This window comes from Tiliqua scincoides, chromosome 8 (assembly GCF_035046505.1).
Source record: "Tiliqua scincoides isolate rTilSci1 chromosome 8, rTilSci1.hap2, whole genome shotgun sequence".
Classification (NCBI taxonomy): domain Eukaryota; kingdom Metazoa; phylum Chordata; class Lepidosauria; order Squamata; family Scincidae; genus Tiliqua; species Tiliqua scincoides.
In genome coordinates this window covers 10,690,431-10,712,515 of record NC_089828.1, presented here as the reverse complement: position 1 = coordinate 10,712,515, position 22,085 = coordinate 10,690,431, and the positions used below count along the sequence as shown (strand labels likewise).

Genomic DNA, 22,085 nt, shown 5'->3' with positions numbered 1-22,085 from the left:
ACCTTGGCACATGCAAAGGCATTGCACCAGAACACTGCAGGGAATGAGAGAACCCCTATAGTCCCAGTCCTCCTTCCCCACTCTGCACAGTCCTGTTCCTTAACTGGGTAGAGGAGGTGGACCGAGCAGGGAAATAGGAGGCATGAACAGGTCTGTCATTGCCCCAGAACAACACTGGTGCTGCCTGTGCGTGTATAGAGTGTGGGTTGGGAAAGGAATCGGAGCTCCCTTAGGAAATCCTTCTGTGGGTATTGCACCCCTTCTGAACTCGATCAGACGCCCTAATGGAATGGAGATTATATTACTCTGATCTGAGAGATGTATATCACTGCTTTTTTCTAGTCTAAAGGAAAGAAGCCTTTGTTTGTGCAATTGGTGCTGGACAATATATGGAGCCTCTATGAAGCTGTTACAAAAAGGTAAAAGAGAAATGTGAAATTTCATTCTTTTACTTATGTTGCAAAGTTGGGAATCCTTTTCTGTCATCCTGGCTGACTCCCCCTCCTTTGGTGGCAGGCTGGCAATCTTATGTTTATGGTGAATATGCTTTGGTGCTCACTTGTGTTGGTGGCATTGCCACCTGCAGGCAGTGAGCCATAATTTGGATCAATGCATGGTTGTGGTCTGGACCAGGAAGAGTAGCTTAGTTGTACCATATTAACGATGGCAACAGACCAGCAAGCCCAAAGATCCCTTGCATGTTTGGTTTCATACTGAAATAGATAGGTTGGAATATTCTTGTGAGTTAATTAGCTCATCATGTGTTTTTTTTCCCCCCTAGGGACAAAGAGAAAATTGACAAAATAGTTTCCTCCTTGGGGTTGAAAATCAGTGCTCGTGAGTCACGCCATACTGATCCAAAGGTTCAGCTTAATGCCATTTGCAGTCAGTGGCTGCCAATATCTGAGGCAGTTCTCTGTATCCTTAAAGAAAAACTCCTAACAGTTTACTGAAAGCTTATATTGTTTTCTCATTTATTAAATAGTCCACTAATTGATTCTAGGGGTGAAGCTAATTGGAGAGGATAGTCATGTTCATGTAATTCAGTAATGTCCTGCCTGTTCCGCTATCTCATAGGAGAGAAGGAGAGAACTCTTGCCATAGTCAGGGGCATCGAGTTTTAGTCAAGCCGCTACTGGTTAGGCTTGGCTGGTTTTCCTATTCTTTTTCTCTTCCCCTGAATTTCAAGTGCCTCCAGGAATCCTTTATATAGAGCCCTTGCTTCTGGTTCATGTCTAAACCCTCTTGTGAATATTCCTAAGTTGTGACAATTCTTTTCCCATTTAGAGGAAAATTGGCATTGATTACTGGTACCAACCAATTATTTCTGCATGGCATCTTATTTACATCCTTCCCCCGCCTTTTTTAAAAACTACTCACAAATGGGGCCAGATATCATGTTATATATCCTTAGCATTGTGACTTAGCTATGGTCTGTAACAAGCTCCCCAGTCCTCTTGATATCACTGCTGAGAGAGTGGAAAAGTTGATGTGTGTTGGAGCAAAAACCTTTGATTCTCTACCACAAGAAACTCAAGAGCTGAAAGATGGTGAGCCCATAATCACAAGACAATTGTGTGAAATGTGTGTGGAGTACATTTTTTTTCAAATGTTCTTGTGTTGTCAGAAATGCCAGTCAAGTGGGGCTCTTTCCAAAATGGTGCCCTTGTTGGTGGGAGAAGGGTTAAGTACTTGATATCACAGCTACACTACCTAGTAGCTGCACATCAACTAATGTCTGAAAACACGATCTGCTTCTGCAGTAAAGTACAAACAGATTGACAAAACATCCTTGCATAATTTTTCTACTTGGATCCACTTGGTAACTTGTCATTTGGCAAATGCATATTAAACCAGAGATTTTCATTGAACCTTGGAAAGATATGTAACTCTTTCATTTTATGTTTGCTTAGCGTTTATGAAATGCAGCAGTGAAGAAACTGCCCCAGTCATTGTCTTTGTTTCCAAAATGTTTGCAGTTGACACTAAGACATTGCCAAAGAACAAACCAAGGTGAGAAAATGATGCCATTTGATCTCCTACCACTCTGATGGCGTTAGACACTAAGTCACAGTATGTCTTCTAGACTGTGTTTAGGTGGGACCTGATAAGATGCACCCTTATCCAAAGCTAGGTCAGCTACTTCTGACAAGTGCCACTTGGTAAATGCAGAGCAGACCATATCAATATTGTATCTTCAAAGAGTGTGTGTGTGTGTGTGTGTGTGTGTAAATAACAAATTATTACATCAATAGGACTTGTACTTATTAATATGGCTTTCTTATAACTGTATCAAATGTATATAAAAGACCAGTCCTATCCAACTGATACAGCATGCTAACGGCTGCATCCTTTGGTGATGATGGTGGGGCAGTCAAGGAGGCCTACTCAAGGTAAGGAAGTGTTTGTTCCATTACCTCAGGGCTTAATTGCACCTGCATCAGCGCTAGAAAGTGGATTAGGATTGGACCCCAATTGCCTTCTAGCAATTTCATGTCTTCTAGCAATTTTTATGCAATGACAATGTTGATTATTTCAGGTGCCTCTGTTTTTTGCTCTTGGCAGCAACTTCTTATTTCATAGTGAACCTGGATTATTTGCACACTGTGATTGGAACAAGCTGGGTTTTGCTTGGTTTAGATGTCATGATTAATTCTGACTTATTTTAATCCATTTAAAAATAACTGCATCTTTTAGATTGTGAGCCCTTTTAGGAGAGGGAGCCATTTAATTATTTGACTTCGGCTGCAATCCTGTCCACACTTTCCTGAGAGTAAGCCCCAGTGAACACAACAGAACTAGGTAGACGTACATAGAATTGTGCTCTTTGTCTGTGAACTTTTTGTTGCAAAGCAGTATGTAAATACTGATGATGATTTAACACTGTAAAGAAAGCAAGACACTAAACTGTACTTTAATTTTAGCATGGACAAAGAGCCAGGCGTTCATATTATATTGTATAGGCACACGTGCTTCTGAAGAGTAATCGCCTGAAGGAAGTTAAGTTCAACTGTAAACTGCCCAGTTTGGACTGATACAGTATCCATTCAATCTTATGCCAGTGAATAATTATCAGTCTGCTGTTTGTAACTTCTTGGTCCTAAACGCAGGGCTGAGCTGTCTGGAGTATGACAGGAATAGCATGAACTGTTTTAGGAGCTCCAAAGCGCCTGGTTGCCAACTCTAAAAGATACAGTTTGGAATTTGAAGATGCCCTATGTATTTAGGCCACTAGATGGTGCTGCTCATCTGTTTGTAAGTGGACTTCTATGCATTTTTCTAAACTACAATTTCTAAGATTCCCCTTTGATCTTGCAGTGGTGATAAGAGGGGGGATGGTGAGGAAAGGCAGTTGTCTTAATGGACAAGGCGGAGTTGTTCATGTCAGGTGGTTTTCCTGGTCACATGATCAAGAAGCTGCAGGTAGTAGGGTTATTCAGCCAGAAATAAGATCATTGAATTTGGGATACAAGTACTCTTGCTCTCTGTGGACCAAACTTGATGAGCTTTCTTAGCTATTTGGGTAAGATGCATGTATTTACTGAAATAATTTGGTCTGAAAGATTAATTCAGTTGCTTTTACGTATAACTCTATGCCTCCGGATGCTTCATCTAGAATATTGCAGCGGGGTTTCCCGAATAATGGCACGTGGTGTTACCCCAGGATAGTGGAGGAGGACACAGACCAGGAGACATGAAGCTGGAGGAAAGGGTACAGTTATCTGGCCATTGATGCTTCTAGAGGCCCTGTAACAACACTGTGAAAATCAGCTGAAAATGTGTAGCATCGTGGGGCATGGCAGCATGGGTGGGTTGACATCCAAAATGTTGAGCTTATTGGAGGGGGGCTTGCTTTACTGAACATGAATTAAGGGAACATAGGAAGATGCCATCTACCAAGTCAGACCATTGGTCCTTCTAGTTCAGGATAGTTTACCTGACTGGCAGTGGTTCTCCAGGGTTTTCAACAGGGGTCTTTCCCAGCCTTACCTGGAGATGTCAGGGATTCAACCTGGATCCGTCTGTATGCAAAGGAGATGCTTGACCACAGAGCAGTAGCTCTTCCCTGTGTGTGTGTGTGTGTGTGTGTGGCTTGTTAATTAGAAGTTTGCCTACTCGCAAAAGGTCTCATATTGCATTCTGATTTTGCAAGACTGAATCCAAGCAAACTCCATGGTGTTTGCATGTTAAATGTGAAAAATTGAAATTTGTGTCAATCCTCTCTCTTACGTACACTTACAGCCTTTCAATTTAGCAAATTTCAAGTGCCTCCGGTGCTTAAGTGGAATTTGCATCTTTTTAATATGGAGTGCACTTCACAAGGGATTTTGTGAGAGGAAGAGTCGCTGTTCATGAATCTGAAATACTTTATCCTGCTGAAGTATGCTACTAAGGAGCAAAACTGTTGCTTTTTAAAATGTTTTTAATATTGTGTGTTTAGTGTTGCTTTTAAAATGGGATTTAATATTCATTGTGCAAGTTATTATATATATGTGTATACATACATACGTGTGTGTATGTGTGTGTAATATATATTACAATGTTTAACATTAGAGTGAACCTTCTGTTTAACAGGCTTTCGAAATAATGAATACGGGAGGCACTCAGGGTTGTCTTGGTCTGTCAGTAATTATCAGAAACTGCCTTCTCCTAGGTCAGCACATTGGTCCAGCTAGCTCAGTATTGGCTACACTGGCTGGCAGTTGCTTGCCAGGGTTACTGCTGGGTCTTTCCCAGCCGTTACCTAGAGAGGCTGCCAGGGATTGAACATGAGCCCTTCTGCATTCAAAGCAGGGGCTCTGTTATGAAGCTCCAGCCGTTCCTCTGGATTTATAAACTGTGCGTGTGATTCTTGTTGCCATATAATATATTCCTAGCCTGGTACCACTCTTCCCACCCCCTCTCTTCAAATGCCTTCACAAAATCATATCTCCTGTGAAGGATTTGGCTTTAAAACCATGATATTTATATCTATCTATGATATTTATTTAAAACCAGATATTTATATATATCTGCTGTATACCATGGTCTTAAAGCTAAGCTTTCATGTATCTAACTGCTCTGCTTGTGGGATTCTGGGAAGCATCCTGTTGACCACTGTGGAAGAAGGCATGCTGGACTAGATGGCCCTTTGGACTGATCCAGCAGGGCTGTTCTGATTGGCCTTCCCTCTTTGCTGCCTCTCTTGCTGTTGCAGAGTAGACTGTAAGCTCCTTGAGGCAGAAATCTCTCTATTTAGATTACTTTAAAAAGTGCCCTGTGGATTTACAGTGTAATAGAAATAATTCCTTGTGTGCGAATACATGTTTTTAAGTTTTCTGATCGCTTGGTTTTCTTGTTCTGAAATCTGCTGTTTGCCTTATAAGTTTGACTTCACACCACAGTTCCACTCTTTGTTAATGAGGGCGAAATTATTCGTTTGCAAAGCACTTCCCAGATTCCCAGGATAAAAAAACGTGTTGTAAAAGGTGACAGACATTTGCCTGCTGGACATCAGTGTGAGTGCTTAATGTCAGGGCTGCGGTCGCTTCATTCGTTTATTGGATGAGTCTGCATAAATTCTTTGTGCGCCTGTAGTAATAAATTCACAACTTGCCAAGCATTGAAACTTTCAAGATAGTTTCATCCTTCATCTTTGTAATGAAGGATGATAAAGCTTAAATGTATTGGCGCAGCAGTTCCCAAACTGTTCCTTGCAATGCCCTGGGGCGTTGCAAGGCACTTGCCGGGGCAAAATAGTATGCCTGCTGCCCAGCAGGGAGACAGTGCTATGACACTCCAAATAGCAGTTGGAGGCTTGGCGTGGTGGAAGGAGCTCCAACTCATGGAAGCCGTGTGCTGGGAAAAGCTGTCCCCTCCATCCTGGCTCCCTTACTGCTGTCTGGAGTTCTGTTGTAGTTCTCTGAACTCAGAAGTAACTGCCAATGATGTCATTGTCAGTCATTTTCAGGAGCTGCACACTGTGTTCACAGTGCGGGGGGGGGGGAATCACGGGTCCCAGGAGTCTGGGAACTGCTTAATTGGCACATCATCCACCATATTAATGTATCTAATTATAACCATTCAAAAAGACTTGAGGGTTTTGTAAATTTTCTGCAGTATCCCATATATTCCTCCCTTTCACCTCCCCCCAACCCATACTACACAATTTTCAAGGAGGCCTTGCTTCCTTATAGGGGATTGGACAAATTTCTGGAAGAAAGTCCATCATGGGTTACCAGCCATGATGCGTAATGTGCAACCTCCTGATTTTAGAAGTGGGCTACCTCAGTATGCGAGATGCAAGGGAGGGCACCAGGTTGCAGGTCTCTTGTCTTGTGCGCTCCCTGAGTCATTTACTGGGCCACTGTGAGACACAGGAAGCTGGGCTGTTCTGGGGTGTCCTAGCCATTTGAGATACAATGGATGACGTTCTGATCTAGGTTCTTCACAGTGGTGGTTGCTCACCTGAGATTTAGTGAGCTTGCACCTGATTTTCAGAAGGTTCAAGATCATCCTTCCTGGATCATCCTTCTTGCCTTTGCTTTGACGAAAATGAATTGATGAGCTACTTGATTGACTGGATACGGAAACAGTTCCTACAGTTCCCTGCTGTTCTCACTCAGCTGTTTTGTGACTGGCTTCATTGTGACCCTATTAACTGCATTTTTATTTACAGTTTTTTTGAGCTGCTTCAGTAGTTCTTGGGCTGGTACAAACTCCAGAAAGAAGTAAATAAAATTATCTTTAAAATGACACAATTAGTGGTTCTCTCCCCTATTTGCATAAAATTCTATTTCCTTGAGGAGACTGCTGTGAAACGGCTACTTTCCTTTTCAGTTCTGTGCAAGATTTCTCTTGCTTCTTTTTGTTTTCCACCAGTAGCTTATTTACATGCCTTAACCCAAAGGCTGGAGTGTTTCATCTGCTGCTACTTTCTTTTGTTCTGCTGTTCCCTAAAGGGTGTTTGTTGTAAGCAATCTGTAAGCAGCCCTGTTAGCCTCTATGTCAAGTACCAACTTTCTAAGTGCACTTCATCAGAAGCAAGTGCATTTTTCTTAATAGCTCCCCATGATCCTGGAGCTATCTTTTGAATAACTACCAACAGAAATTTGCATTTAAAGGGCTCTGTGCATTGTGGCACAGCTGCAGTCTCTTGACTGTGAGTAGTCTACATTTGTAGTCTGCATTGAACCTGATCATCGCCATCTATTAGTGAGCAGGGATAATGTTCAGTTGTGCATCCTGTCAGAGCTGCAGGTCATGTTTGCTGATAGCTCCTACTTATGAAATTAACAAAAATGGGGCCCATGTGGAAGAAGGGGGTCATTTATTGTGATTGCTTTGTAGTGTGGACTTTATCTAAAAAGAATCTACATTTGAATTAACTAGGAACACACTGAGCCAGTTTTCAACTGGACAGAGTTTTGAATTGTCCCTTGACTATTAAATCCAATGTTGTAAGGAAGTAGACATGAAAATTTTGCATTTTGCTTTTAATTTTCACATGAAGGTTTTTTCCTTTTTCCTTATGTGTGCATCATACTTAAAACATAAGCATGCTGTGACTTTCCTGTCTTTTAAACTCAGAATTTCAACATTGCAAAGTAGTTAGAAACTGATTGCTACTGTACTATAAGACTTCATTGTTGGTCTCACTTTCAGGGAGATTGATTTTTATCCGTGTGCTACATGTGGTCTGTGTCAGCTGCTGGACAGAACGTTTGGTTTGCAGACCTGCAAAAAGTTTTCATTACCTTGCTTTAATTTGTGGCAAATGCAAAGTCCACTTACCACTAAGAAAGCTGTTTCACCACAATAACCGCAGCAACAGCCAAGAAAATGTAGGAACCAATCCTATCCAACTTTCCAGCATTGATGCAGCTGTGCCAAAGGGGTGTGTGCTGCTTCATGTGGTGGGGGGCAGTCACAGAGGCCTCCTCAAGATAAGAGCACATTTGTTCCCTTGTCTCAGGGCTGCTTTAAGGCTGTATCTGTGTTGGAAGGTTGGATAGGGTTGGATCCTTAATTATATAGCCAATGTGATGAAAGTCTCTGACTTCCCCCTATTATCTGCCTATTTTCCATCTGTTTTGAATCTTTTTATCAAAGACTTATGTGATGCCTCATCATCATCTTGAAGGGCTACCGAGTCATTTAGGACAGTGGCCCTGATTACATTGTGGTTGTGGTGGTATTGATGTTGTTTGAGCATCTTCCTCTTCCTCAACTGACAAAGTAAATAAGGACCTGGCTTTGAGCTGGGTCACCTGGCTAACTCACCTGGGAGGGAGTTTTTCTCAAAGCGGCCTCCTCCTATCGGAGCTCTCTAACTTTGGGTTGCAGCAGTGAGAACTACGTTTCTTAGCTATTCCCAGTTTGTCCTTGTTTAAAGGGTGGAGCAGGAAGGTAGGTGCCCACTGCGAACTGCTGTGCACTGAGCCCAGTCTGCCTTCCATCTTCCCTTGCAGCTATCGTTGGTGTGTGAGGCATTGCTTCGCTAAGGATTCCTTGTGAATCTTTAGTGAAATTGTGGAATTTGTGGAGCATATCCACACAGTTGTTGACGTGTTGGATTTATTGAAATGCCCCAAATAAAAGCAGAAACAGAAGCCTTCCTGGGTTGGTTAGATTACAAATTGCCAGAACATTTTAAGTAATTTGAGAAACTGAAAATGTGCAGTACCCCTAAATTAACGACATTTTAATGGTACGTAGGCCTTTATCGCAAGAAGAAATTGCCCAAAGACGTGAATTTGTAAGGCAGCGGCATGCTGAGAAGTTGGCAGCTAGTCAAGGGCAAGAGTCGGAACACCAGGCTGCTGGCAGAAATTCAACAGACAAAATCCTAAAGACAGGAGACACTTCAGGTATGGACACTTCAGGTATTCCACCTTCCCACATGTGGAATGGCTCATCACCTGCAAAGAGCTGCCACTTGGTTGCGTTCTTGATTAAGAATGTACGCATTCCCTGTTGCTTTTGAGTTCTTGTTTATAGTAACACCACACTGTTGGTCAAGACTTGCCTGTTGTCTCCCCCCGTGCATATGGCAGATTGGGTCATTCACCCCCATAACCCAGAAGTTGCATTGACAGTCTTTAGATGATCCTAGAAAAGAGACTATTGAAGGGAGGTCATGTGCTGAGCTTGTGATAGAATGGATTAGGAAACAGGAGTTTGAGTCCAGGGTCAGGGAGACCTTGGCCTCATCAAGGAAGAATGGAAATGGTCCAAAGTAAGAGCCATGGAAATGGAAGGAATGCAGACTTGGTGGAGAGGTGTTGTCATGGAAGAGGAGTTTGTTCTTTGGCAAAATTGTGGGAGTGGTTGATGCTTTTGTTTTGTGTTTTAATTTAAACTGAGTCTTAGAGACAAGGCATTAACACTCCACTTGCAAAAGTACAACTTAATTTCTGTTTGTGTTACTTATTTATCAAGATTCTGCCACAGCATGGTGGTATATTCCTAAATGAACTTGGGGACTCTCGGCCACAGGGAAAAGGCTACCTGGTGCAATACCCAGCCCATGTGTTCCTGCTGGCATTCGGCTTTTGACAAGTTGCTGTGGTGACATGCCAAAAGCCAAATCTTGTACATAGCAGTGGATTGCTGTGTGTTCAAATGGGCCAGCTGTTTTCCTCACATTAACCATTCTCTAAAGAGATGGTGACACTAGGCCCTTTATGATGTATTAAGGAACAGACAATTCACTGTGTGTGCCTGTGAATGCATGACTTTCTCTTGTACGCAAATTTTGCCCATTTTTGAATTTCTCCTAATGTTGGTTTCCCAAGTGACTGAATCCTACAAGATTCATTTAATGAACCACATGGAGAATCTTTCGTGCTGCATGCTGCCGTGATATGACAGCTATGGGACACTAGGCAGTGTGTTACCAGTCCATTAGTGCTGGCATAGTCAAGCTACTGCCTTACTGGAACAAATGACTGAAAATTCTCAGTTTGATTGCTACATCCCCAGAAACATGAATTCCCAGAATGCAAAGAGTACATCCTTACAATAGCAAAAACACTGCACTTTTTATTCTGCTTGTAGTTAAGTGCTGTTAGGTATTGGTTCAGTGGGGCAGTTTGGGTTTTTGTTTGTGTTTTGTTTTTGTATTATTGACATTTTGTGTGTTTATAGATTGTGACAAGCCTTATTTTTCAACCATTCATTTAGGAGACAATCAACCACCTACCAATCAAATGGAGACAATGACCCTGGCAACTGGGAAACTGGAATCTGACAATAAGGAGGCTTTTGTTGCTTTTGCAAGAGTATTCAGTGGAGTTTTGAAAAGAGGGAAAAAGCTCTTTGTTCTTGGGCCAAAATATGACCCTGCAGAGTCATTGCATAGGGTAAGATGTAATGATGATAAAATAAGGTGCATAGAAGTTTACACAATATTAATAACTCAAGTGACTTCTACCTTTTTTTGATTCAGTTTGTCTAAACTTCAGGATAGTTTATTGTTCATGGTGAGTCTGATTGTGAAGCGTAAGCGTGCATTCAAAGAAATGCAATGCTCTTGTAATTGACTCAGTCAGTTGTACTGAGGACAATAAACAGTCCTAGAACAATCAGGTTCAAAGTGGTTTAGGTGGCTGCTAGGGCAATTGCTAGCCCCCTCCTTATCACGTCTCTCCTACCCAGTCTTTATGAATGTCTAGACCGGCAGTTCCCAAAGTGTTGGAACCTGCAACACCCCCACACGCTGCGCTTGCAGTGCACAGCAAACATGGCGATGACAACATTGCTACTCACTTCAAGCCAAGCCCTTATGCTACAACTTCTGGAAAGTGCTGCCACTACAGATTTGTCACTTTGTTGTCTTGCCTCTATTGGCAAGCGGTGGGAGGAGTGCAAGGAGGGAGAAAACTGGTATTCCTCCGGGGGGCAGATCTAGCTTTGAGCCTTTATCTGCTGGTCACTGTCCCACACTTGGAAGAATCCTAAGCCCCTTTCCTCTTCTTCCATCTAGGACTGTTTAGATTAATTTGCTTTGAACAAGAATGAAGTCCACCAGTCACATTCTTTGTTTTGTCTTGTATTATAGAAAGCTGCCTCCTATATGTTTGTTATAGCTTCTGTTTTCAGAAAAAGAACCATTGTAATTGGATTATTCCATTTTCCTTAGCACTTACAATCTTTTTATCCAGTGTCCTTTCTTCTGCATCTCAATGTGAAATCTAAGAAAATACTCAGTTTCCCATGTCTTCTGTTTTATGGGAAAAAGTTGTAAAGAACTCTTTTAGAAATCAGTATTCATTATTTAGTGATTCCCACCTCTGTCCCTCCCCTTGGCTACAGCTGCCTCCAGGGTGTTCTGCTGCAGATGACCTGCCGTCAATACCTCATTTGGCTTGCTGCACCTTAGAAGATCTCTACTTATTGATGGGAAGAGAACTGGAAGAACTGCAGGAAGTGGCTTCTGGAAATGTGCTTGGTGAGAGTGCTTTCATTTTTTATTCAGTCCTTCGGAGCAACCATATGTGTAAAACTTACAAACCAAAAAGCCTCATGTACTGCAAGGGATTTCCTTTCCATCAAGGTTAACCAATATGTTCGTCACTGGGAATTGTTTGGGCAATATCATGAGCAGAGGGCAATAATTAAGATGGTGTAAGACTACCTGGAACAGAGTTGGTTGTGATCCCTGCAGGTCAGCAGTTCTGATAAAACTGCAGCTTGCCTCATACTAACTCAAACCATTGTCAGTACTGTCCATTGGAGAGTTCTCCAAGGTCGTGGGTGTGGAATTGAACCTAGGTCCTCATGCTTTGCCTCTGCATAATGATGCAGAGAAGTGCCAGGTTCAATCCCTGGCATCTCCAGTTGGGATCTTGCGGAGCAGATGCTGGAAAAGACTTCTGCCCAGAATCTTACAGTGAAGAGGGCATGTGTAGGAAAAGGGCAAAAGGGGCTTGATGCCTAACAGATAGCCACCACCCTTCCTCTTCCTTTTCCCTAATTGAATGTCCATTCAGTGGACATGCCTGTCTCAGCAAGAGAATTGGCCAGAGTCCTTTGTTTAGAAGGAAATCCAGCCATGAAGGCACCTGATCCGCATAATACTTGTCTGGAATGTCATTGTCATGTGGTGCTTCTGTAGTAGTGCTGAATTCAGAAAGAGATGAATTCTAACCTCTTTTATAATGGGATCACAGAAACCTTGCGGGGAGGGGGGTAGATGTGTCCAAAAATGGGGTAAGATCTGTGATTTTCCCCATGGACCTGGAGAACCTCTGCCAATCAGAGAAGACAATACTGACTTAGACAGATGAATGGTTTGGTGTGATATTACAGTTTTGTATGGTTCATGGCCATTCTTCTCAGTTCAGTGCTCTTCTCAGCAGGATTGCTGCCCAAGTCTATTCTTTTGATTCCCCCAAGCTTCAAAAATAGATTTCAGTATGAGATCCAGAAGATGATGATTGTCATTCATGTGTTTTAAGGGTACTTTTGTTTGGTCTTGGTAATCTTGTGACTTCTTTATGTGATGTAATGCATGATGTTGAAGTATAATTCATTTACCTAGAATTCACATGTGTTTAAATGCACCTCCACATGAAGAGAATCTGCATTGCAACTATGCAGGCACTAACCACAGAGGGATAAGAGCATTCTGACCTTATGATTAGGTTTTTAGTGCACATGTTGAAAGTAGAGCATTCAGGTGGATCAAAGTTCTTGACAAACGTTTTTGACATACTGTCGTTTTTCCAAGATCCACATTAATACTGTATCTTCAGACGTGGATGTTTTAACTCCTCTTAACCAATGTGGGAGTCTAAATCTTTGTTTACTGTGGAAACTTAAAATCTCCTCCAGATGTCTTTAACTCGCCTAATTCTAAAATACTGTGTCAGAAGCTATGTGATATTCATTTTTTTTAGCCAGGGTTGGAAACATGATAAATGTAACCTCAACTCTATTTTATCAACACTGGTTCTGATTAGGCATTTGGCCACACTTTTTGTCCCTCTATAACTTGTGTCCTAATTCCTCCTATGTTTAGTAGCTGATACTGCCTTTGAATTGTTAAAACAAGTTCCTATTTAGAATATAATTTCCAACAATTAGGTAAACTTAAACTATAATCAAGATTCTCTTAAAACAAGTTCCAATTTAAAATATAATTTCTAAGAGAATCTTGATTATAGTTTACCTACTATAATATTTCTTACTCATAGGACTATGGAAGTTGTATGATGCAGCAATGAATGATCAAGCGGAGCATGTTTATCCTTTTAAATTTGTTGGCCCTTTCCAATTATGTGGAGATCCACTTTTTTTACTGTCCATATTAGAGCTGGAATTTTAGGTTGTAAAAATGGATGAATGGCGAAAAAATCTTCCTGCTTGAGACTCCAATATGGAAATGCTTTTAAGATTGAAGTCTGACTTAATCTCCTATGCATTTTGGGGTTATAACTAACCCAAAGGAGTATGAAACATGTAAAAATGCCCCCGCCCCCCAATATTTACTACTTCATGTTTAATCTGTCCTCCTATAATAGAGTTAATTCTTCTCTGGTATGTTATTCTTTTCCCTTTTTAAATGCTAGAATTTCATTAAAAGGGCATTTGGGTCTGTTAGACCCTCAATTAATGTGAATATAGAAAAAATGAAGCTCTGTATATAAGTATTCCTGGGAGGATAAATGATCCAAAACTCTCACTTAATGCCACTGTAACTCCTTGAAGTTGATGTAACAGTTACAATAAGGAGATGTGGTCCATTTACAATGGTCCTTTATTCCTGTGTCCCAGATGTTATCAGTTGAAAAAAAAATGCTGTGCAGGTGGGGCCTCTGTATCCGCAAGGGATACCCACTTCTTGAAACTTCTCTGTAGGGAGCTCTTAACATCTTGGTATTCATCCTCCCCAATCCTAGTTCCTGTCTGTGTAGGATACTTTGGGGGCTTAAGCAGACCAATCCCCACTCTCTTTGCCCTTTAGGCTTTTTTCCACTGATCAGTTCTGTATCTCAATCGCTTTGTGTCCTCAACATTCCATAAGATCTTGGAAGCTCACTGGGCAGTTTTGCATCGGGGTGTCTAATAGAGATAGTATTTTTTTTCCTACTAATTTTCAAACTGATTCTCTAAGGCAGTGGTTCTCAAACTGGTGGGTCGTGATCCACCAGTTCGTGTAACCCTTCCCTGTCGCTTTAAGAGGTGGGGGGAGGCAGCGACACGAACCCCAGGATCACGTTGCTAAGGGGGCATATTTTTACTTACTGTGTGTTATGGCAAGCAGCAGGAGGTACATGGAGCCTCATGTAGTCCTCTGCAGAGCTCCCTGAGGCTAGGAATCTTCAGAAATAGTAACCACAAACCACTTCTGGGTTGTGAATGCAGCCAGGAGGTGGATTGCGCTTGCTATTTCTGAAGATTCCAAGCATCGGGGAGCCCTGTGGAGGGCTGCACTGGGCTCCCGGCACCCCCTGTTGCTTGCCCCCCTCGGGCACCCCCTTAGTAAAAGCACCCCCTCGGGGGCCCCTTAGCAACGCGATCCTGGGAATTGTGTTGCTGCCTCACCCCTCCCTTGCAAAGACTTCCTTCGGGAGTAAAGCTCCCAAAAAGTTTGAGAACCACTGCTCTAAGGGTTTTCCTATTCAGTTTTTTGTTCCTATGAACCTAGGACAAGCTCCAAGTAAGAGTCAGGTAGAAGTTGGTAGGATGTGCAGAAAAATAACAAAAGGTTAAGGTGGTGCTAATATATGGTAATGCAAGAGCAATTCTTTGACCTGGTTCAAGTATGGTTATTGGGGAAAGTGGCTGCCAACTTGCCAGATCAGTGTTCGTGAATGGGCTGGTTCACACGTTGTTCTCCTCATAACCATGCGCATGAACATAGATGGCTTGAATGCATAGCATGGTGCTGATCTGTGAATGCGTGAACCATCTCTGGGACAGCACAGCTTAATATCTCCTTAACTTAATTGTAACTATTTTTTAATGGGAAATTAGGCCATTGAAAAAGCCAAGTGCATGGCATTTGCTAGTTCTTGTTTCAGAGAGGGATGCCAAATATCTCTGCCCTGAGGTACATGTGAGGATTAAATGGAGTCTTCTAAACTTAAACCATCTGTATATGGTGAATTTTCAAGAGAAATCAAGAAAACCAATGAACTTTGGGGAGCTTAATGTTGATTTGGTATCAGGCATTGAATAAAACACATTTGTTTTTCATTGTGCTTTCCCATGTTGCAAGGGTTCACTATTGTTTTCAAAGCCAAGGGATCCAAAGTAGTTACAAATGTGAATTCTTCTCAAGGCACATTACAATTTCTCAGTGGTGTTTCTACATAGAAAGTCTTCATTTTCCAGAAAATACCCTCTTTTCTTGTGTAACTGGTGCTACCAGCTTCAGTTAACTCTGGATAGCAGTCTGTTTCCAGGTGCTAGTTGTGGTGCTGGACTTTGCCTTGAAAGCCCTAAATGGTTTTGGAACAGGGTCCTGAAAAGGATTGCCTCTCCCATATGAAACAGCCCATCACTTAAGGTTTGCTGGAGGGGACCTTTTTTCACATTTCAACACTGGCACAAATTTGACCATAAGTGATTAGAGAGACACCATGCAGAATTCCTTACTGGTAGAGATCAAGAAAGCTCCCCCTCTCTCATCATTCTGACAGCTGCTGAAAATTCACCTTTTTAGAATAGTGTTTTGTCCCTAGTTGTGTTTTTTGTTTAATTCTATTAAATACGTTTCACCAGACAACCTTATATCTTGAGTAAAATTAAGGAATACTATTTCTATAGTTTTTCTTTTACTTTTTATGTTGCCTTTTGTTTGTTTAAACTGCCCGTTAAGTCACTTTAGGCACATACTGATTTGTACAGAAAAGCTATGAATATAAATACTTTCAATGCTGCAGGTTGGCAGGTGGTAGGAGAAGAGTTTGAGACTGAGAGCTGCCTGCTTAAAGCCACCCAGTGAGTTCATGGCAGAGATAACAATTGAATCGTTGGGGGGGGGGGGGACTTTCAGATTTGTTGCTCAGCATTTTTTTGCTTCTGTCTGCCCACATACATTCCACACTGTCAGGAATCTCGATTCCATACAAAGTTTGATTTCTATAGGGATCTTTGCTTAATTTATGTGTTTGTTGTTTATGGATGTAATTTTAGAGAAGCAGTTTTTAACCCTTTTCATCTCATGGCACACTGACAAGGCACTAAAACTTCCAGGGGACACCATCAGTTTTTTGATAATTGGCAAGGCACACTGCACTGCCAGTGGAGGGCTCACATCCAGTGGCCCTGCTAATAAACAACCCTCCCCCAAACTCCCACAGCACATCTGCAGACCATTCTCTGTACACCAATGTGGCATGGCTCACTGGTTGGAAATTGCTGTACTTGAGAGAGTTTTATTTAATTTCTTCATTTTGAAACCTTGTATACTGCCCTTCTATAGAATCCAATAGCGGTGGGTGATTTCCAAATACTATCAATAATACAATAGCAATAAAATCCTCATGAATTATCAAAAACAGTAACCAAGCAGCAACAAATGAGTCACATAAAATTAAGATCAGGTGTAAAGTTGAAATCTTAGGATTCCAATCTTGGCCACTCTCAAAGGACTTCTCAAAGAGTCATATTTTTAAAATGCACCTAAAGACATGCAATGTTGGTGCCAGCCTGGCTTGTTGAGGAAGGGCATTCTAAAGAACCAGCACCACCATTGAAAAGACCCGTCAAACTTCTGATAAACCAAGTACTTAAAAGAGAACTTCAGATGATGATCTGAGTGTACAGAGAGGTGCGTATGGAAGAAGGCCATCCTTTGGTACCCTGAAGCAGCACAGCAGAGTTGATGCATGCCTCTCTGTAAGCTGCCCTTGTTAGCAACCTGGCAGATGCATTTTGCATCAGCTGAAGCCTCCACACTGTCTTCAAGGCTGGCCTCATTGCATGTGATCTAATGAGCCAGTGCTGCCTCTAAAAAAGCTAGAAGAGTGCTTCCCAAACCTCCTGCAAGGGAGTTGTGTGTGTTGTTGCGGGATTGGTTGGAAGGCAGCAGTGCAATCCTCAGGATTGCACTGCTGCCAGGGAAGGAAGGGGTTTTCTACTTACCTGCAACCACTGCTACAGTCCTGGGAGTCGGGGGGGGGGGGGACAGGGAGCTCTCCGCAGGGCTCCTCATACCTGCAAAAGTGTTAAAAGAAGAAAAAGAAAAAAGGGCACTTCCGCTTTTTGCGACGAAACCAGAGGTACCCTTTCTTCATTTTTTTTTAAACACTTTTGCAGGCATGGGGAGCCCTGAGGAGGGCTTCCCACATCCCTTCTGGGCCACCTAGGACTCAGGCGACCTACCAGTTTTGGGTCACGACCCACCAGTTTGGGAACCACTGAGCTAGAACCTTCCCCTTCCTAACAAAAAAGTTCCCCAGGAGCCTACTGAATAATAGCTGAATAACTGGAGTTGCTTTCCCATAGGAGTGAATGATTTTCCTAGATACTGACAATCCTCTGTGCCTATCACCATAGCCCTTTCCTGGGTTCTGTTTCTCAGGGCACAATCCTAACCCCTTATGTCAGTGCTTTCCAGCACTGACATAAGGGCAATGCAGCTCTGAGGTAAGGGAACAAACACTCCCTTACTTTGAGGAGGCCTCTGTGAGTGACACCCAACTGGAGTTTGCAGCACATGTCCCATTGGCACCGCTATGCCAGTGCTGGGAAGCACTGGCATAAGAGGTTAGGGTTGCGCCCTCAGTCACATTAGAATGTGATGGAACCTTGGGAAACTGATTTTTTTTATTTTAAAAATGAGGAAGGAAAGAAAATTCTTGGATCTTAAGGCTTGCGGAAAAAAAACCTGAAAATGTGCAGATGCCTGTTGAAGGGTTTCTCAGACCTTGCATTAGTCAGAGGGATGGGCTGACAAGTCCTTTCCTTTTCACATACTACTGTCTTGTCTGGTTCTGTACCCCTGCCCTGTTACGTATCTACTCCCTGATTTGCTGTATCCTTTGCCCTTTTCCCACCAGTTGCTGCCAGAATCACCAGTTTTTTCAAAAGTTTTCCCAAACGTAGCAATCAAAATAAATCAATTTAAGTACATTTAAGTACATCTAGGAAAAGTTGGCATAATGCTTAATGAAGATAGCGGGCTGGGATGAGAGAGTGTTCTTGAGACATAAAACACTCATTTTGATTCAGACTCAAATTTGCATTCCTTATTAGGGTGTTAAGAATAAGCCTCATTGTGACCATCCTTGCAGGCTGCAGCATTATTTATAAATGTGCTGCTTATTCATGGAAGTTGGTGCTGTGCTGATTTGTAGTTTAATTACATTACTTCCTTGCTGCCTCTTAGAAGTTCGCAAGTTTTGAAGAAGTTCTATGTGAACACCTTCATGAATCAGAATGTGCAATGTTTCCCAACCTGGGGGGTCACAACCTCCCAGGGCAGGCATGCGTGTTTGTGCTCGGGATGCTACCCCCTTGGCAAGTAGCAACCCAACCAGAGACTTGTAGCATTGCACTGTACTGGTACTATGGCACTTCTGGGTTCTTGCCACTGCTGCACACAGGTAAGTAAAAGGGTTTTTTTTACTTACCAGTGTTTCATGGTAGAGGCAGCAAGAATCCGGAACTGCCATACTACCAGCATCTACAGGTTCCTTGTTGGGTAACTACCCACCTTAAGGGGGTGGCATCCGACAAAAGGTTGGGAACCACTGCTTTAATGTGACCATAGTGGTGTTGTCTAGGACTGCAGGGATTCACCTGCATATAAGTTTGCAAGCCCTGCCCCCTTTGAACTCATGTGCGTTTCTTTTGTGTTTCTCCATCCAGTGGCTGCTGCATGCCCTCTGATTACCCAACTATGTATCTCTTACTTGGTGTTCCTCAACCCTCCCTCTCTGCCTTCTTTCTCTTCTCTTTGAATTGAGAAGAGCTTACCATGAATTGGAATGCTTACCATGGCCAAGTATTCAGAAAAACCCACTAAAATAGCTACTTCGGTAGTGAAGCATTTGAGAAACACCATAAGTTGGGTCAGCTTTTTGGGTGCCTGGAATATGAAGAGGCACCTAAATGTTGGACCGTTTAGTGTTGATTCTGTCACATTTTACCTTTTCATGAAAGGTTCTAAACCCTCCTTGTAAAGAGATACCAAAGTAATGTACAGGTTCCCAAAAAATCCTGTTAAAATTATTAAGAATACAATAAAAACAATCTCAAATTGATGGGAGCTGCATCCTTCCCATCATAGCACCTTTTCTAGTAGTTTCTAGCATTCTCCCTATTATAGCACAGTGTCTCAAAATGTTCCAGCCAAGCGTGAAGACTATGTCACAAATGGATACCGTCTTACAAGGTTCAGAGTTCCAAAATACTGGATGTTCTCTTTAGAGATGGGGAAAGAGAAGGCAATAGAGAGAGCTGACTAATATGAGAAACTGTTTCTCTTTTGGCAAGGCAGGAAAACAAAGTAGAAATACAGGAAGGCATGAGTGTTGCAACGGTTTGTTTTGATACTTTTATGTTTGAGAATAAAAAATAAGACACTAATTTATCCTCTAGGTGACAGCAAAAATGTAAATGAATGATATTTGAGAAAATGAATTGAACTCATAGACTCAGGGGTTGAGTAAGTCAGTGCTTGCCAGATGGAAAAAACAGGAAACTGCTTTGTGCATCTACTTGTTGAAAGCAGTTTGGCCCAGAACATATTTTTTCCTTTCCTTTTTTTTTCATGGAGTCAGATTAGTTCATTTAAAACTTATTTTGCTGTTGCTATTTTGTTGAAGCACTTTGACATAAATGTTCATCCTCAAAAGTGACTTGGAGTTCTTCCAGTTCTCAACAATAACTGCTGGCTTTTGCTGGGTAGGTGACCACAAAACCTGAAGCCACTTCCATAGTTGTAGGTGGCACTGGGATCCTTTTTGCTAAGATAAAAAAATCCAAACCGTGGAAGGTGACCTTCAGACACCTCTTTGGCTTCTGAGGTGTTGGTGACATTTCCCCAACACGCTCTCCGGAATATCACTTCATCCATGAGGACAGAAACTGGCTTTTTAAAAAACTGGTTGAAACGGAGGTCATCAGGAGGTTGAATTCTGTACCTGTTTCTACATATTTGGCTTCTTATGGGCTGCTGTGGAATCGTGGCCTGTTTCTAGAGAGTCTGATCATTGGTATATCCAACCCAATACTGTCTACATTGACAAGCAAAAATCTCAAGATGTTTTAACCTGGAGATGCCTGGATTGCATCTGCAACTTCCTGTATGCTAAGCAGGTGTTCTAGGTTGAGCAGTAGACCCTTCCCAAGACTGCCAGATCTCCCAGAGAAAAGAATGGACTGTTCACTTTACATACATAAATTTGATTAACTTATAACTGGACTACTAGGAATCTTGACCTTTTACAGTGGCTAGTATCCATGGAGATATCTTAGGCATGTCTAAGCGCCTTCAAGTGGCCAGTGAGATTTGTGACAAATGCAACTTTCAGACCATATCCCAAACTGCCACTTTCCATATCGGAAGCAGCTTACCATGTAATCCAGGGACACTTGGAATTTTTTTAAAAAGTGAGCGCAAAGCACTTCTGGTTTCCGAGAGGTGCTTTGCGTTTGCTTGTTTTGAACGTTACAAGCCTTGGGGAGCCCTTGGGGACTGCGCGGGGCTCCCTGCATCTCCTGCAATGTCCTGTAGCACTGTGAGAAAAAATGCCCCCTTGCCCCTCTTAGCAACATGATCCTGGGGATCACATCGCTGCTCTTGTCCGTCCCCTGCAAAACTTAACTTCGGGAGTAAATCTCCCTAAAAGTTTGAGAAACACTGGTTTACAGGACTCATTTCATGGTCCTTTGGAACTTAGCCATCATCTTTGTGCCAGACTTTTTGTCCTCTTTCTTGGCAGCCCCAGAGATTAGACTGTGCCATGAGATTAGTAGTTGTGCCATGATTGCTTTGGACGGCCTGCTGCAAGGACACTAAGAAGGTAACACAGGCTGACACGCCAGTGTAAACATTTGATAATTTGTCACTGAAACCACACTGACGTCCAGGAATAAAAGGCTGCAAACACAGGTAGATCTGATGTAGCCCTGAATTGTGATTAGAGTGCCCCTTGCCATTCTGCCTTTGTTCTTGTTTTGTAAAAGTAAGCTGGTGGTGTGTGCCGTAGAAGGTGCCGTTTAACACTTGAACATACAGTAGTGCTGCTTAAATTCGTCACATGCAGCCTCACCAACCCAAATCTCTTTGGGTTTTTCTTCTGACGATTAGGGAGCCTTTAATAAGTAGTCCCTGCTTTGTGGAAAGAGCAGCTGGAAGCACAAATGCCATTTTCAAATGGCTTTGCCCAATCAGTGCCAATCAGTGCGCGCTGCTTCTATGCCCAGGAACAATGTTCTTTGCCACAGCAGCTTTTTTATTTTTGTGCAAACATTTGGTGGGCTAATTCTGTGCTTTCTGAATTGGTAGTTTTGATTTATAGAGAGTAGCCAGCTTGAAGCCGTTTCGTTCTGTGGAGCTCACTAACACAGGAGGGCGGCCTTTCTCAATGATTCACAGTACAAAGAAGAGAGCACTACGGGGAACAAAGGGAGGCGATGATGTTTTGTCTGTGATTCTGTTAAAAGGGGAAATTCTTTTGTTTAGCAGTTGGTTATGGAATGGAGAGAGAAATGAATTAAACAGTGTGGTTGTGTTGCGAGCATCACCAGGCTTAAAGGGTTATAATTGCTTTGCTGCTGTTGAACATCCTGCATCTGTGTTTGCTGTCAGCCCAACCCACTCTTCTCTCTCTATCTCTCATTTTCTAGTTGGTAACCTCAAGTTGACTGTAATCTATTCAAGCTGCCAAAGAGAAATACCAAATTACATGACTGAATTTTACCTTGGCTCTTTTTCAGTGGCTGGTATTGGAGCCTTTGTTCCTTGCATCTTTGGGCTGTGGTCTTTATGCAGTTCAATGCATTGCTCTTTGTTTGCTTGCAGCAGTGCAAGCAGCCCTTGTAGTTGATTTGTGCTGTTTTCTGTGGTTGTGGTAGGAAATTACTATTGCCAGTACAGTTGCATATTTCAGCTATATCTCAGCACATTGCACTGCTTTGCATGC

General features: G+C 42.3%; 1 protein-coding gene across 1 annotated transcript in view; it reads left to right on the top strand.

Moving 5' to 3' along the window:
• Window positions 1-22,085, top strand: part of EFL1 (elongation factor like GTPase 1) — a 65,872-nt gene that overhangs the window by 10,295 nt on the left and 33,492 nt on the right. Inside the window, exons 9-15 of the mRNA XM_066635460.1 lie at window positions 343-419; window positions 782-918; window positions 1,428-1,550; window positions 1,914-2,013; window positions 8,698-8,849; window positions 10,165-10,343; window positions 11,296-11,431. Coding sequence (XP_066491557.1) covers window positions 343-419; window positions 782-918; window positions 1,428-1,550; window positions 1,914-2,013; window positions 8,698-8,849; window positions 10,165-10,343; window positions 11,296-11,431 — 904 coding nt within the window. The remainder of the gene's footprint in view (window positions 1-342; window positions 420-781; window positions 919-1,427; window positions 1,551-1,913; window positions 2,014-8,697; window positions 8,850-10,164; window positions 10,344-11,295; window positions 11,432-22,085) is intronic.